A 16,102-nucleotide genomic window follows, 5' to 3' on the forward strand; every position below is an offset into this window, starting at 1 on the left:
TTGTGATTGCAGCTTCTCGACGTCGAACCTTCCTTGTGTTTGTTGGCGTGCGTTTTTTGGTGCACAGAGGCGGGTGCGAATCTTAGCTGCAACAAGATAGTGGTCCGAGTCGATGTTAGGACCTCGGAGCGCACGCACATCTAAAACACTGGAGACGTGTCTTCCGTCTATCACAACATGATCGATCTGGTTGGTAGTTTTTCGATCCGGAGACAGCCAGGTAGCTTGATGAATCTTTTTATGCTGGAATCTAGTACTACAGATAACCATATTTCGGGCCCCGGCGAAGTCAATCAGCCTCAACCCATTTGGGGGAGTTTCGTCGTGGAGGCTGAATTTACCAACCGTAGTGCCAAGGATACCTTCTTTGCCCACCTTGGCGTTAAAGTCGCCAAGCACGATTTTGACATCGTAGCGGGGCAGCTCCCATAAGCGCGCTCCAAGCGCTCACATACATAATATATATGGATTTGAAGCATCCGCTTGACTTCTTACCATATATATTGATCAATCCATGCAGTTTCTTATTAAAATTCAGAAAGTTTATATTTCTGGTAATCATATATTTTAATATAAAAACTGTATAAAATCGGTTCAAAAATTTCCATTCCGCGCATATACCTTATACATATAAGAAAATTATATTCAGAATTTCAAAGTTGAGTTTGGTATTATACCAATATCCGATTTACATATGTCAAATAATGATATCATTGCAAAAAAATCGATCCACGCCTTTCCCCAGCTCCCATATATCTTAAGAGTTTTATTAGTTCAGAATGAAATTGGGATTTCTCGTCCTTGCGGTCAATGTATTCTTCGTATACCCATATATTATATTTAGGCCCTTCGATTGGGTTTATTTTCCATATATCTTTTTTGAGTTAATGAGGTTGATCTAAATATTAATATTTCGGACATGCAAAATGTAGTAATGAAACCAAATTTGATTGTAATCCATTCAGTTCCTTTGAATAAAGCATTTTCAATTCTGTTTTTCTTAATATAAAGTTTTGAACCAACTGAAAGTATTTGCTCGCCATTTACCTCTTCAAGATAAATTTTGAAATGTTATGTTAACAAGTGTTCAAATTAAAAAAGCAAACCGCATACAAAATCTAAAAAAAAATATGGGATGGGAATTTAACGATTACAGAGCAGGTTAAGAGACTTACATATATATGTACGTACTATAAATTCAGTATGTTCATTCGTTAATACTCGTATATGTATAAGATAACACATATTTCAGGATTCGACCATTCCAAATTTCTGTCGAACAACTTTTGCCAAGCTTCCATAAGAATTAACAACAGGTATTATCCAAGGTGTTCACAATGTTGTTCTTTATATTATTGTAAATTTTGTTTTATTAAAATTGTGTAAATATGGTTTTAAATCCTAAGGCCCAGCTCTATAGAAAACAGAATAAAACATATTCAAGGAGCCATATACATACATATATGTACATAAAATCACTGTTAATATCAATCAATTAATGTATAATTATATGTACACATGTACCTATACGTATATAAGTGGAGTACAAAGTGTACAAAAACCAGCCATATATACATATGTATATATGTAAATATTTTAAATATAAGTATATAAACAATTGGAAGGAAATCATCACTCCACGGTTACGGACTTCGCCAAATTACGAGGACAATCAACATCACAGCCACGCAGTACGGCAATATGGTATGAGAGCAATTGCATCGGGATGACCGTTAGAATACCTTGGAGACAGTCTACTGTGCGCGGTATCTCCAGAGAACGAGATGAATAAGACTTTGTTTCTTCATCGCCTTCCTCGCAGATAATTATTGGGCAGCCCTTACGTGACGTTACTTGTTGTAAGGCGTTGATACATTTGATATAAACCGGATCTCGCAAAACTATCATCATAACTGGCATGCGATCATCAATGAGTGCTAATGGGCCATGCTTAAGTTCTCCCGCCATGATACCCTCACTATGCATATATGTCAATTCTTTTACTTTCTGCAATAGATAAGTGTCATGGTGACTATGTATAAATCTTTATTCTTGAATACATTATTTTTTAAATTTTTGTTTTGAAATCCACTTAGAGTATTTCAAATAAAAAATAGCTTCACTTACCAGTGCTCCTTCCAGACAAGTGGCAAAGTTATAACCGCGCCCCATAATAAGTAAGGATTTATGTTGGAAGAGATCCTTGGCTAATTCTTGAACCTGAATATCAAGTTTTAAGACCTGTCTAATACGATCTGGGAGCTCGTATAATGCCTGTATGATTTCCAAACGACGTTGCTGCAACGAAAGTCGATCTTCAGACATAACAAGAGCGAACATCACTAATGAAATGAATTGTGAAGTATAAGCCTTGGTTGAGGCAACACCAATTTCAGGTCCAGCATTAATGTGAACGCCACAGTGAGATTCACGACATATACTACTTCCGACTGTATTAGTTATACCGACAATGAGAGCACCTCGTTGTTTACAGTATCTCAAGGCCATCAGAGAGTCGGCAGTCTCACCTGACTGCGAAATAAAGAAACAGACGTCATCACGGAATATGGGTGTATTGCGATCGAGGAAATCGGACGCCAGTTCAACCATAACTGGCAATTCCGTGAGCTCTTCGAGTAATTGTCGAGTGGCGACGGCGCTGTGATATGATGTGCCGCAACCAATCAACATTAGCCGACGACAACGTTTAATTTCTGGTATGAAGTCTTTAATACCTCCCAGTACTATAGATTTGGAATCAAAACGTACGCGCCCACGCATGGTGTTGACCACTGATTCGGGCTGCTCGAAAATTTCTTTCAACATGAAATAATCGTAGTTGCCCTTCATGATCTGTTGGATTTCCATTTTTAAAGTTGTAATTTCACGTGCATGTGGATCATCTAGACATTTTTTCAAACGGTGGATGCTCAGTGTTCCATCGCGAACAGCGGCGACATCATCATCCTGAATAATACAAATTTTTACATTTCTCATGTACATATATGTATGTATATGTTACATTCGTATTACTATTACCTCTAAATAAATTACTCGATTCGTGTGTTCAATAACAGCTGAAGCATCCGATGCGAAGAAGTACTCAACCTCCTTTTCCTCCAATGGCATAAATTCGGATGTACTCTCTGTGCGTGGCAACACTGCCAATTCACGAGTTTGTCCATGTGGACGATGTTCTTTTTGATTAGGTTGTACGTTATCAAAGGAAAAGCGGAAGCACAAGCAAATGGTTGCAATTTAGCGTTGGCGATAAAACGTATTTACATGTATGAATTATTAAGTGCTTAAAGGGTGCAGTAAATATACTTAGTCTTGCCATAAATTCTGTTAAAAGGATACAATACATACAACGAGGAAAAAAAAACGCGACACGCGGTCAACGGCCTTAAAGTATCATTTTTACAGATGAAAAATGTTTCATTGTCAAGTAGTTTTTAATAAGCAAAACGACAAAATCCGTTCAAAAACTTCCATAGACACAAAATAAAGTATTCCAAGGGTTCAACGTCTGTAATGGTTTGGTTGGGAGTCACCTGTTAACGCATTATACCTCTTCACTCCTGTGAGTAAAATGTTAAAACAGGGATAAGCTTGTATCAACAGGAAGGTTTAAAAAAAGTGGTAAATCAGTTAAGCAGTACTCTCATCGATGTAGAACATTGGACTTTCCAATAAGGTTCTGTTTCAGCAAACAAGACAAAAACTACAAAAAATTAGAAGAGTGTCTAAAAATCTTCAGTTCAAGCAGTGCCGTCAATACCTTTAGAAACAGTGCGTGCAATTTGAACGCTTGTGTGAAAACGAAAGGTGACAACTTCGAGTAAAATTTTGAACATCGCTCAATTAATACTTGCATTAATTCATCAAATTAAGTTTATTAGAAATGTATTATAGTTTCTATTACATAATAGCATAAAATTGCAACAGAACTAATGACAGGGTTTAGTGAAAGATCACAAATTAAATCAAAATATACTTTAGAGTGGACCAGACGGACCATATGTTTTTGTGTAGGATTGTGTTAAATAAAAACTTAATGCAAATACCAATTTTTGCTTACCAATTATTAGAGAATTATAAATATCTTAGAACCATACTCTGATATAACAAAGAATTCTATGCATTAATAAAGACACATATTCTCATACTGTCTGCAAAAACTGCTACAAGTCTGGGATGAGGTTGTGATTAATCACAAAGAAACATGCGAATTATAATTTTTATACATACTGAACCTTTTTCATTTCTTCAAGCAAGTCCTATGATGAGATAATTGTACCCTTTCATACAGGAAATGTTAAGAAGTCGATGTTACCTTAAACTCCTGTGTAATAGACCATAAGCGCTTTGAGCCTGTCACAAATTTTTTTGAGGCGGCTAACGTTAACTATGCCTTCTGGTTCGACGAAGATAAGACCGATGAGATGTGTCAACCTACGTATTGTTAAGGTTGGACAATGGAAAAAAGAAAGATGAGGACAATTTGCGTCTGACAAAATTTTTAGCCTCACCGCATTAATGACTTTTGGACAGCGTCCAGTAAGAGCCCCTACGGGAAGATGAACTTATCTAAGGGCAAGTTGTCCAACTCTGTGTTCTACTATAGGCCAAAGCGGGTCGCCGACCAGCGCCTACTAAGCGCTCTCGACGACCATTGTGCTAGAACGTTAGACACCAATGTAGATTCAACACGGTTCCATTCCGATGTGAGCGGGATAAGAGTGCCCCTTTACTTGAACGAATTAAATAGGTACTATTGTATTTCACAATTTCGCTTTAAGGTAAATGTAGTAAATCGCAGACTCTTCCATTAATATTAAGTTAGCTGACATTGATAAGTTTTGAAAAAAAAAATTTACCCATATACATACATATGTATATATTATCTAACTACGTCTAACTTTATTAATTGATTTTTGTATTCGTATGAGTTTTCTCAGTTTCAGCAGACTTTTCAGATTAATGCCCTAAACTATATTATACATTTTGAATCATCGTTGATGTTTAATAATTTTATGATATAAAGTTGGAGAATTTAGATGTGCATAAATTCGAATGATTTTTTAATGTTGTTTCGGCCTTAACCAATGGACGTTACTAAGAAATTGAATACTATGATTGCGTATGTATGTAAATGAAATGCATAAATACTTTTGCTTCTAAATATTTTAGATGGGTTTACCTTTCGTCTTGGGTGCCTCGGTGTCTTTGGTGATTTCCGACAGGATTTGGAGAGTTTTCGGAGTGTTGCAGGTTTGCACATTTTTCGAGAATTATAAATAAAAGTATAAAAGTTAGTTTACAAATTGCAAATGGATACTAAATTTAAAAACTAGAAATGTAATGATACAGTGACAATTAACACTTTTAATACCATAATATGTTGTATACATATGTAGGTGTTGAAACAATAAATTGTAACACTGAATGCATGTTTTACTTTAATAATAATGTTATATTACAAATAATTATCAACAAAGTTAAATCGTGGTTAGTCGCTACAGCGATAAGTTATATACCATACATACATATATAATCTGCATTAGAGTTATTTCTTGTATTACGAGATACTCTTACATGTATATTGTTTTTAACCGTAGTATATTATAGAAGCTATTGAACCATTCCCAAGTAAGCAACCAATTTGATACACTTATGCATGTCTGTATGAGTAAGTTTAGAAATTCCGGTTTAAGTAATAAGAGGTACCTTTTTCACAAGTTTGCGGTGACTTTTCGTCTGTTTGAAGCGAATAGAGTTGAAAACGATAGGCAAGTAGTAGGATTGGGTAGCGGTTTCAAAGTTCAGATGAGGGTTTTGTAACATGTACAAATTGTACACATGATTCCCATATATTTATGAAATGTCGGTGGATAGAGTACATAAAAGAGAGGTTATTAAGAAACAAATTACATTAAAGTTAACATTTTACAGTATATTTAGTTTTAAAAACATACAAATGTATACAACCAAGTTCTATGTACATCATTACAACATATATATAATATTAATAAATACAAAATATAACTTACTTCCTACCTTAGAAAAAAATGTACATATGTAAGTACATATATACAGGTAAACCTCCTACAACGCGGTTCCCAAATTGCGGACATTTTCTTACAACGCTACTCTTACAACGCGATTTTTACGAAATTTTTTCAAATATTTACTATTTTAATTTGAAAAAGGTGTTCAGTCTAATACCTATTAAATTATAAAAAATTTGTGAAACAGTTGTTTTTTCGTAAAAAAGTTTTGATAAAAATATTTTAAGGTGAATAAGTAAGTTTCGTTTAAACCTTATTTATATTTATGTAACTTTATTTAAATGCAAATAAACTTTTTAATTTAGCCACAAAAATGCCGAATGAAAAAAAACGCCGTTAAAACGAAAATTTGTTTCCATTGAATTAAAAAAACAAATTTTGGATTGACTTCAAATTCAAGAGAGGACAAGTGATATTGCCAGACATTTTAACTTAAATGAGTCAACAATAAGAACTATCAAATAAAACGAAGAAAAAATTAGAAGTTCGGTAGCATCTGGGTCCTCTGTTGTCGCGAAAGTAACTGCTCGTCCTAGACCGCAGATAATGGAGAAAATGGAGCAATCGCTTATGGTGTGGATAGAAGACATAACAAAACAAGAAAAAACGTTAACTTCGGTTGCACCGAAGCTAATATACCCTTCACAGGTGCATTTCTTTTAGTAACTATGTGTTCAATTTGTATGGAAGCTATATGCTATAGTAATCTGATCTGAACAATTTTTTCAGAGATTACATTGTTGCTTTAGAAAATAATCTATACCAAATTTGGTGAAGATACATTGTCAAATGTGAAAGTTTTCCATACAAGAACTTGATACCGATCGTTCAGTTCATATGGCAGCTTTATGTTATAGTGGTCTGAGATCCGCCGTTCCGACAAATGAGCAGCTTCTTGAAGAGAAAATAACGTTTGCAAAATTTCAAAAGGATATCTTAAAAACAGACGGACTAGTTCGTATATATACAGACGGACGTACGGACGGACATGGTTAAATCGACTCAGCTCAACATACTGATCATTTATATATATACTTTATAGGGTCTCCGACGCTTCTTTCTGGGTGTTACAAACATGGTGACAAACTTAATATACCCTCTTCAGGGTAAAAAACCGAATGCCCTTAGATGGGAATGTAATTAAGTTTAAAGCACTAAAAATATTTGATTGTTTAAAGGAAACAGGACAATCGTCAATCGATGAAGACAATCGTCAATTCGTAGGTAGTAATGGATGGTTTGGAAAATTCAAAAAAAGACATGCACTTCACAATTTAAAAATATAGGGAGAAAGTGCATCCGCAGACGCAGATGCAGCAGAAAAATATCCAGCAAAGTTCGAAAAAATTATACAAGAAAATGATTATTTACCTGAACAAGTGTTCAACGCAGATGAGACAGGCTGGTGTTCGAAAAAAATGCTTTCAAGAACTTTTATTTCGAACGAAAAAAGAGCTCCTGGCTTTAAAGTTTTGAAAGATCGAATAACATTTTTGCTGTGCGGTAATGCGTCTGGTGATTTTATGACCAAGCCAATGTTTATTAACCGATCATTAAATCCAAGATGTATGAAACAATGCAATAAAAACAACCTTCCAGTGTATTGGAGAGCCAACAAAAAATCAAAAAAAACTGGCAGTCAGTTTATTTAATGATTGGTTTTATCATTGCTTTGTTCCAGACGTAGAAAATTATCTAAAAAAAAAAGAACTTAGCATTTAAAGTTTTACTACTTTTAGATAATGCGCCATCCCATTCGACTGATTTAAGTCATCCTAATGTTCAAATCAAATTTTTACCGCCCAACACCACATTGCTATTACAGCCTTAAGATCAGGGCATAATAGCAGCATTCAAAGCTTACTACATTCGGAAATCCTTTGAGGTAATATTAGAGAAGATGGAGTCAGCAAATATTACGGTTAAAGAATTGTGGAAACAATTTACAATTTTAAATTCCGTTGAAATTGTTGATGCATCACTTAAAGAAATTCGTCCGTCAACACTAAGAGCTTGCTGGAAAACCCTAATACCGGAAATAGACGTTCAGGGCACTGTTTCTATACCAATAGAAGATGAATATAGGAACATAGTGAGATTGGCGCATGAAGTAGAAGGTGATGGATTTGATAAAATAACAATGGCTGATATTCAAGAATTAATTGCGGACGACGAAATAAACGAAGCAGATTTGGTGACAATGACAAATGAAGAATCAGTTGGAGGTAGCTCTGGCGATCTTTCCAATGTTGAAAATAAAAACTTTTCACTGAAAAATATCGAGAAAGTTTTAACTATGGCAAAGGAGTTGGAAGAATACATTTTGGAGAACGACCCTTTAAGTGACAGAGCAGAAATATTTAAAAGAAATCTTCAAAACAATTTAGCTCCCTTTCAAGAAATGTATAAAGATTTGCGACATAAGAGAAAACAAACTTCAATGCACGACTTTTTCAAACCAATAATCGTCGAAAGAATGCCCGAATCTGAAAGTGGATCAAGCTCAGATTTTGAACTAGTACAAACAAAACGTTCGAAACAAATCACACTAAGTGATGAGAAGGAGTAGAAAGTTATGGTTCTATTTTGGCTTTAATTTATTAAATCTTTAAACTTGAATATTTTACGTAGAATTGAAATTTTATTTTATTTTATTTTGTTTTGTTTTCTTTTTGTTTAAATAAATGGAATGTTATTAAATTACATAATATGTACATATGTTCTTATGACTCAACAAATAAATACACAAAATTATATTAAGCACATATTTTTACTATACAAATTCCAATATTTTATTGAACATTTTTCTACCTTGGAACCAAACTCTGATTTTTGTATGGAGTTAGTGTCTCCTATAACGCGGTGTTTTTCAGGAACCTATTCACCGCGTTGTAGGAGGTTTATCGGTACATTCATATGTATAGTCAATATTTATGATGTAAACATTTTTAGTAGAAAAATTGCGATCAATAAATACTTGAGAAAATAGAAAAATATTTCCGATTTAAGAAATAACTATTCTTCAAAAACAAAATATATTAAATGGTCTCTAAACACATATGTATACTATATTTGCGAAACGGCATAAATGTTTTTCAATAATACCGATTTCCACTTTATTCGTATTTTAATTTTTATAAACTATTTCACCATTTTAAAGGGCAAAATGACAAATTTCTGTCTATAATGAAAATACAAGGATATACTGTTAGTGATAACTTACGACCATAAAAATAAAACATAGTTGTTTATAGGAAAACTAAGACATGAACCTTACTAAAATTCAACCGTTACTAAAGTGTTATTGACGTGGAAAGAAACATTTCTCCATGTAAAGGAGAAGCGCGATACAACTGTTTATACGTCAGAAGACATACATAAATATTAAACTGCTGTCAGTTTGTTTTAAGAGTTGAGTAATTGAGCTTTTGTAATTTATTAAAAATTTTGTAATATATGTATATACATAGAAGTGATATTATTAAATTACCTTTGCCATATAAAATAGGAATATGATCAGTGGATAAGCGGGTCTTCGTTTTAATACCAACAAGTAGTGGTGAACCACGTCTGGAAGCCACGCATTCTCCAGGGAAGTGCTTTGACTTAATTGCAATTGCAAAGGCACCCTCCTAAAATAAAATAAAAATAGTTACATATGTGTTAAACATTTCAGACAGATAGTAGGTTCTTATTTGATTAAATATTAAGTACTCAGCTTTAATTAAGTATTAGTGAGTCATATCATACCAGTTGTTGAATCACTTGCTCCACAAGTTCTCTAAACGAATATCCTGGATGCTTCTTCCACAGGTGATGCACCAGTTTAGCTATGACTTCTGTATCGGTGTCTGATTCAAAAATGTACCCCCGCTTCTCCAAAAATGTTTTTACATCTTTATAATTGGTAACGATGCCATTGTGAACTACAACGAAGCTATTCTCATCGTCTGATCGTTGTGGATGAGAGTTAGTTTCACATGGTACACCATGGGTAGCCCAACGCGTATGCGCTATACCGACATGTGTCATCACGGGTTCATCATATTCTTTACCACTAAAATCTACATTTTTATATCCAATTAATTTAAATAGTATTATAAGCATTTTTATTTCTTAAATAAATCGGTTAGTGAGGTAGGCTTACGTTCAGCTATGGCATCCTCTAGAACCTTTACTTTTCCGCAACGCTTCACCATTACAATATCATTGGCTTGCGGTGAATCTATTGCCACACCTGTTGAATCGTAGCCACGATATTCCAAACGTTTTAATCCATTTAGAAGCAAGTCCAAAACTTCGTGACGAGACTTAGGGGTAAGGTAATTTAGATAAGCAAATATTCCTGTTGGAACAAATTTATAAAAATTTATCATTCATTTATTACAAAGATATTCAACATAGAGTTTGTAGAAGAAGGAAGGAGTCGAGTTGAAATTCCAGACAAAGCCATACCTCCGATGTAGGTTAGATCGTAGTATGGAGATTTGTTCCTACTGTTAACCATAAACACAAAAAAGTGTATGACACAATCCTCATGGATCGATGACGCACTTTGAGCTTACCACAATTTTATTGAGGTGGTTATTATCAGTCGCAGCCCCTTCGCTAGGCTCGGAAAAGGTGTATCCACCGAAATATTTCAATCTCAATATGGCAAAAGCCGGAAAATAGAAAATAATGTAACAAGATATTCCACCTCGCCGCATTCCATTCAGCTTTGGTAAGGAGCGCCCGACAAAATATTTAACCGCACCGCGTGTGAACCCTTTGGACAATGTTCAGTTAGAAAACATAGAAGAAGGATCTCGCTTCCGCAGATACCCATAAACTACCACAATAAATGAGCCTATAGGACTAATTCCTGAATTAAGTGTTGCAACCAACGTATGTATATCTCAGTGGAAATCTGAGAAAAAATCGTATACATTAGGCCGACTAGTTATTTGTATAATGAAGGTACTTTTTTCAAAAGTTAAATATCCAAAAACTCCAAAATTTTTCATTTTGAGTCGAAATAAAAAAATACGTTCAATAGTTTATTTTATGTTTTGAAATTTCTCACCATTTCGGGAGATTTTGATTTAATATTATAGATAACTTACTCTTTAACATTTGGTTTTGAGGAAACCAGTTCATATCGATAAATGTCAAATCGATGTGACACAATGACACAGGTGACACTGGTACGAATTAGTACCGTAAAGCAAGTCAACAAGTAAGAAGCCACGCAAGCAAAGCGCACCTTAGTGCAATAATGTTAGCGAAAACAGGTTTTTAATTTTTGTATAAATCTTGTCATCGCACACAAGGAAAATTGATTTAGTACAGTTTTGAGCAAAAATGTTGTTTGGTTATTAATCTAATTTATATTTCAGAGTTTTTACAAACGCGTTATTGAACTCTTCATAGATTTATCTTTATCCCTTAGTACAAAGCTCTATTTTCAATATTTTATATATACTATTTTTTTTGCTATTAAACTTTACAGTATCTTTGAAGGAAGAGGATGCTAACAAAAATCAAATCCTCGTAAACTCGGATTTTCTTAAACCTCTAGTTGAGAATTAGATAATACTCTAAGCGCAATTTTCATCTGACTAGATTCAAGATTAGAAGCGAAGTATTTATTGTTTAAAGCTTTTAATATACGGCCCAAGCAGCTCCCATATGTAGTAATAATAAACTCAGTATGCCTTTTATATCCTCTTCAAATAGTTATACAATTGCCTAATAAGAAGTTGTCGGGTTATTGTGTATGGTGAATCTCAATTTCTTTTTTGTAACTTGGTTTAATATTTTAACCGGAAACCGATTCTTAAATTTATTTGGCTATTTACAATTATTACTTACCACACATTTTAATTTTGGGTCACTAGTTGCACTGGTTTAACACTTCTGTAAAAAAATTAAAGAAATAATTATAATATTTTGTTGTTTACTATTTAAGTACAGAGTATATTATGTATGTAAATGGAAATATCCAGTTTAAATAAAGCAATTCGATTGTGTTTAGAAATTTTCTTCTTTTTGATGCTTTTAGGATTGCATGATTCCCCAAAGGTTTTGATATCTTTTAAATTCAGTAATTCAGCAGCATTACAACACAGTTTATTGTGTTGCCATTAATGTTTCAAAGATGTGCGTTTGAACAATAACTGAGCGTCTCGGTTTTATCAAATTTACTTTTTTTGCTTTCTTTGTATTTTTGGAGAACCCTTTGATTGGTTTTGTATCCGCACAGGAAACAGAAGAACATACCGTTATCATTTTTCAACGTTTGTTAATGTTTACTTGTTTTTACTAATTGAAGTGATTCCTGTTCGTGGAAAATAGAAATATATAAGACAGTTTGCACATTTGCACAAATATTGTGAGTTTTCCTCTATATCAAATTTACTTGCTTATATGTATAATTAATAATTGATTTTTTTAATAGAACATTTGTTGTTAGTCGATATGCTTGTAATTGTGCAAAGATTGTGTACGATCTTCGATTGCATATCAAAATGTATGTGTTCTTTATTGTTAAAAAATATGCTTTTCCTTCGCTTTGACCTTTTTAATAAGTATACTCAAACATAAAGAAAACAAAATTAATATGTGGATTTAAAGCATTATCCGTATCTTATCAGTAGTTTTGCGCTATTACAACTGACGTACATAGGAAGACCAGCTGTAATGCGTTCAGACAATTTATAAATTAATATTGCATTACCCCATTACCTAGAAGGCGTTGGTATGTTTCTTTTAAAGTGCTTCACACATGTTTATGTACAAAACTTTTTAGTAATGATATAGGGCACATTATTTTATGGAAGATCAGAGTGAGATCATTATCTGTTTTAATATCTTGCATTTTATTGATGGTCTCTGTACCATATAAGTAACCATACCGACATCCATGATTACAAAATTAGTAAATATTTGTTCGATATATATACATATATACTGTTGTGTGAGCAACAAAATATTTTTAGTTTTTGAAAAAATTTTTATGTAATTGTCTACATTAATGTTGTCACCTTATAAATACTCTCCATCCGATATTATGCACTTATGCATGATTCTAAATAATTTGTTAATTTTCGTATTAACTATTTCCAGGTACTTATGCGAATATCCAAGATAATATTGAACAATATACTTTAAATCGGCCGTTTCGACAAATGAGCAGCTTCTTAGAGACAAAAGGAGTATGCAAATCGATATCTCAAAAACTGAGAGAAAAAAGATGTATGAAAAATTTTAGACGTACATATATCTCAAAACCTTTCGCGCGTATAGAGACAGACGGACATAGCCAAATCGACTCAGCTCGTCATTCTGATTATTTATACATATATATATACATTTTATAGAAAATCTGGCGTTTCTTGACATCATAAAGACAATGATGTAGCAAAAGTCAGAAGACATGTATTTGAGATTGAAGAAGGATAATAGTTTTGCTGGCTAACTATTTGGAAATATGTTGTAAAAGTTAAACTTCTTTCTATTTCTAGAAATTAAAATTTGAATAATTTGTCGTTACGTACGCATATTTTTATTTTTAACACTTATGCTCTCTGCGTACCCAAGTGGAGTTTGGGAGTTCACCATATTTAGAAAATGGTTACTGTATATACATATGTAGTGGTAGAGTGGTAAATATTTAGTTTTTTTTTATAAAATTTCCTCTTCAAATAGAACCTCAAGCGTGTATTTATAAATACATATATTATTTATTTGTATTATTATATCAGTTGTTTCTATTTATTATCACATTCTATAATTTGTGCAGTGTTTTTGTGCGGGCGTTCAAATTATTATATAATGGAATATTGACGAACATAAAATATTTGGATCTTAACAATGAAATAAAATTTAATTTCGTCACTATTACTAAAGTGCGCACACAAGTCTCACTTTAGGACTGTTCTATTGCAGTCGTGGACCATACAAATACAACAAACACAGCGAATTCTGAACTTCGTAGGCGTCGTTTTATGACTTTTGAAACACTGTGTACGTTTACTCATTTTAAGTGGAGCGTGTATGTTTATATTAGCCAACATGATTAGCTATGAAAGCGTGGTAAATACTTTTATTTGGGTGACAGGTAGTAAATAAATAAGAATATGCTGTTAATTTTATTTTTTAGAATAAAACTTCCGGAAATTAAAAGCAAAATACTTAAGGGGCATTTTCTAATTGGGCACCAAGAAAGAGCAATGTGTAATAAAAGGTAAGTAATAAATTGGTTTGGCTACAATTAAAAATGCAATGCATGAGCCACATTGTGAGATTGGTTTTTATTTAACAATTACGAATGTATGTTGGAGAACTTGTAAATTATATGGCAATTCAAATCAAGTAAGTTTCGAATTTTCGGCTACTCATGTACATATGTAGGCACATAAGCGTGCACATATAATATATAATATATTCATATGGATGTACGTATGTATGTATATACCTAGACGAGGGTGCGTAATGATGTAAAATCAGTTTACGAAATGTAAAAAACGGCGTAAATGTACGGTATGTACTCGTATTACATTTTATCTGATATTAGGATAATCAAAGTGTCGACTATAAATTTCTGGTATTAATATGGAAGTATTTCCATATACATACATATATACAGGCGTACATGCATATGAATTTTAAGTAAAAGTATTGTTCGTGCATAATTTCAACTGCCTCGACTACTGCAAGTTTAGCAAGCAATTACGGAATGTCTAAATGCTGCTGCTTTGCAATGTTGCAATATCACTTAAGTTGCCCCTTACGAAGTACAACAGGTTCCACAACTTAACAATTTCAAATTTACTCTTGTCTTTAACAATTATGCAAATAAAGGTATCTTGGTTTGTGTTTTAATTCAAGCTTGACTTGAATACTTTATTATACAGAAGAAACACAACAAAAATTACAATAACAATATTAGTCAACCGAATGAAAACAAGTTACAAACAGCTCTTTACACACCTTCGCGTTATTTAATATTCGTGGTCGAGCGTAAATCGTATTGACGCGTTTAATGTAGACCAATTGTACCACACTTCGCCGGCAATGAGTCACAAATTTGTATTTTATCAGAAACTTAACTTGCCAACTCCGCAGTTGGGTGCAGACTGAGCTGAAACGGAAAAGTATCGCGAACGTTATTCTCTGTTTTTATACTTTTACCACAGACGACGTCAGTGCTGGGTGGCATAACGTTGGTGGAGCGAACGTAGGGCCAGCGATCGTGCTCATTTAGCCACATACTCACCTACTGGTATTATGCTGATTTATACCGCTACGAGTATCAGTATTTATTTGTTATTGTTGCTGTTGGCATGATGCTTTTTTATCTTTAATGGAGTTGATGTAGTACATACATATGTGCATATATACCTACGTATATAGCATACATACATATCTTTGATCGAGTGCGTAATAACGAAGAAATGTGTCTTGTACAGGGTGTTGTGGCCAAAATCACGAATTGATTGCACTTTCAGTGAGGCTTTGCACGTTAGCACTTGATATATGTACAATATGGTCAATAAAGTTGAGGTTATATCGTGGTCTGCTCAGTCTCCTGACCTTAATTCCATAGAAAACTTTTGGGCAGATATTAAAAAAGATGTTGCTAACTGTAGATTATCAAATACAAGGAAATTATGGAGCACAGTCCACGAGGCATGGCAGCAAATCCCGATGAAAAGGTGTCGGGATCTGATCGATCCCATGTTCCGCAGATCTGCAGCAGTAATAAAAAAATGGCGTTTACTCTACTAAATATTAACTAAACTTACTTATATACTAGTGATAATTTCCAATTTTTTAAATTATTTTTAAGTTTTATTGCATTTTGTGGTGCACTCCTATTATTTTGAACACCGAATTTTTGAGGTTGTTATTTAAATAATTAATTTTTTTTCATTTACTGTGTATTACTAAAAATTTAAAAGTGCATACAAAGACTACATAAAATGAACAATTTGTGGATAAAAAAATAAATTAATAAAATTCTTGTTTTTGTTGAAAAACATCACTTT

At 33.3% G+C, this 16,102-nt stretch overlaps 1 protein-coding gene across 4 annotated transcripts; it reads right to left on the minus strand.

The window, feature by feature from the left end:
- Nucleotides 1-1,336: 1,336 nt before the first annotated feature.
- Nucleotides 1,337-15,190, minus strand: LOC120782859 (glutamine--fructose-6-phosphate aminotransferase [isomerizing] 1). Of its 4 annotated transcripts, none has more exons than XM_040115393.1 (10): nt 15,045-15,190; nt 11,925-11,969; nt 10,219-10,416; nt 9,822-10,135; nt 9,562-9,703; nt 5,731-5,760; nt 5,204-5,227; nt 3,040-3,161; nt 2,128-2,967; nt 1,337-2,007 (listed from the first exon to the last, which is right to left on the minus strand). In XM_040115393.1, exons 2-10 carry the CDS (start codon nt 11,929-11,931, stop codon nt 1,633-1,635), a joined length of 2,052 nt encoding a protein of 683 aa, XP_039971327.1. In that variant the 5' UTR covers nt 11,932-11,969; nt 15,045-15,190; the 3' UTR covers nt 1,337-1,632. The 4 variants fall into 4 exon arrangements, with proteins under 4 accessions (XP_039971327.1, XP_039971325.1, XP_039971328.1 ...); XM_040115391.1 differs by having other exon boundaries at nt 3,040-3,197; XM_040115394.1 differs by lacking the exon at nt 5,731-5,760.
- Nucleotides 15,191-16,102: the final 912 nt, after the last annotated feature.

This window comes from Bactrocera tryoni, chromosome 1 (genome assembly GCF_016617805.1).
Source record: "Bactrocera tryoni isolate S06 chromosome 1, CSIRO_BtryS06_freeze2, whole genome shotgun sequence".
Classification (NCBI taxonomy): Eukaryota; Metazoa; Arthropoda; class Insecta; order Diptera; family Tephritidae; genus Bactrocera; species Bactrocera tryoni.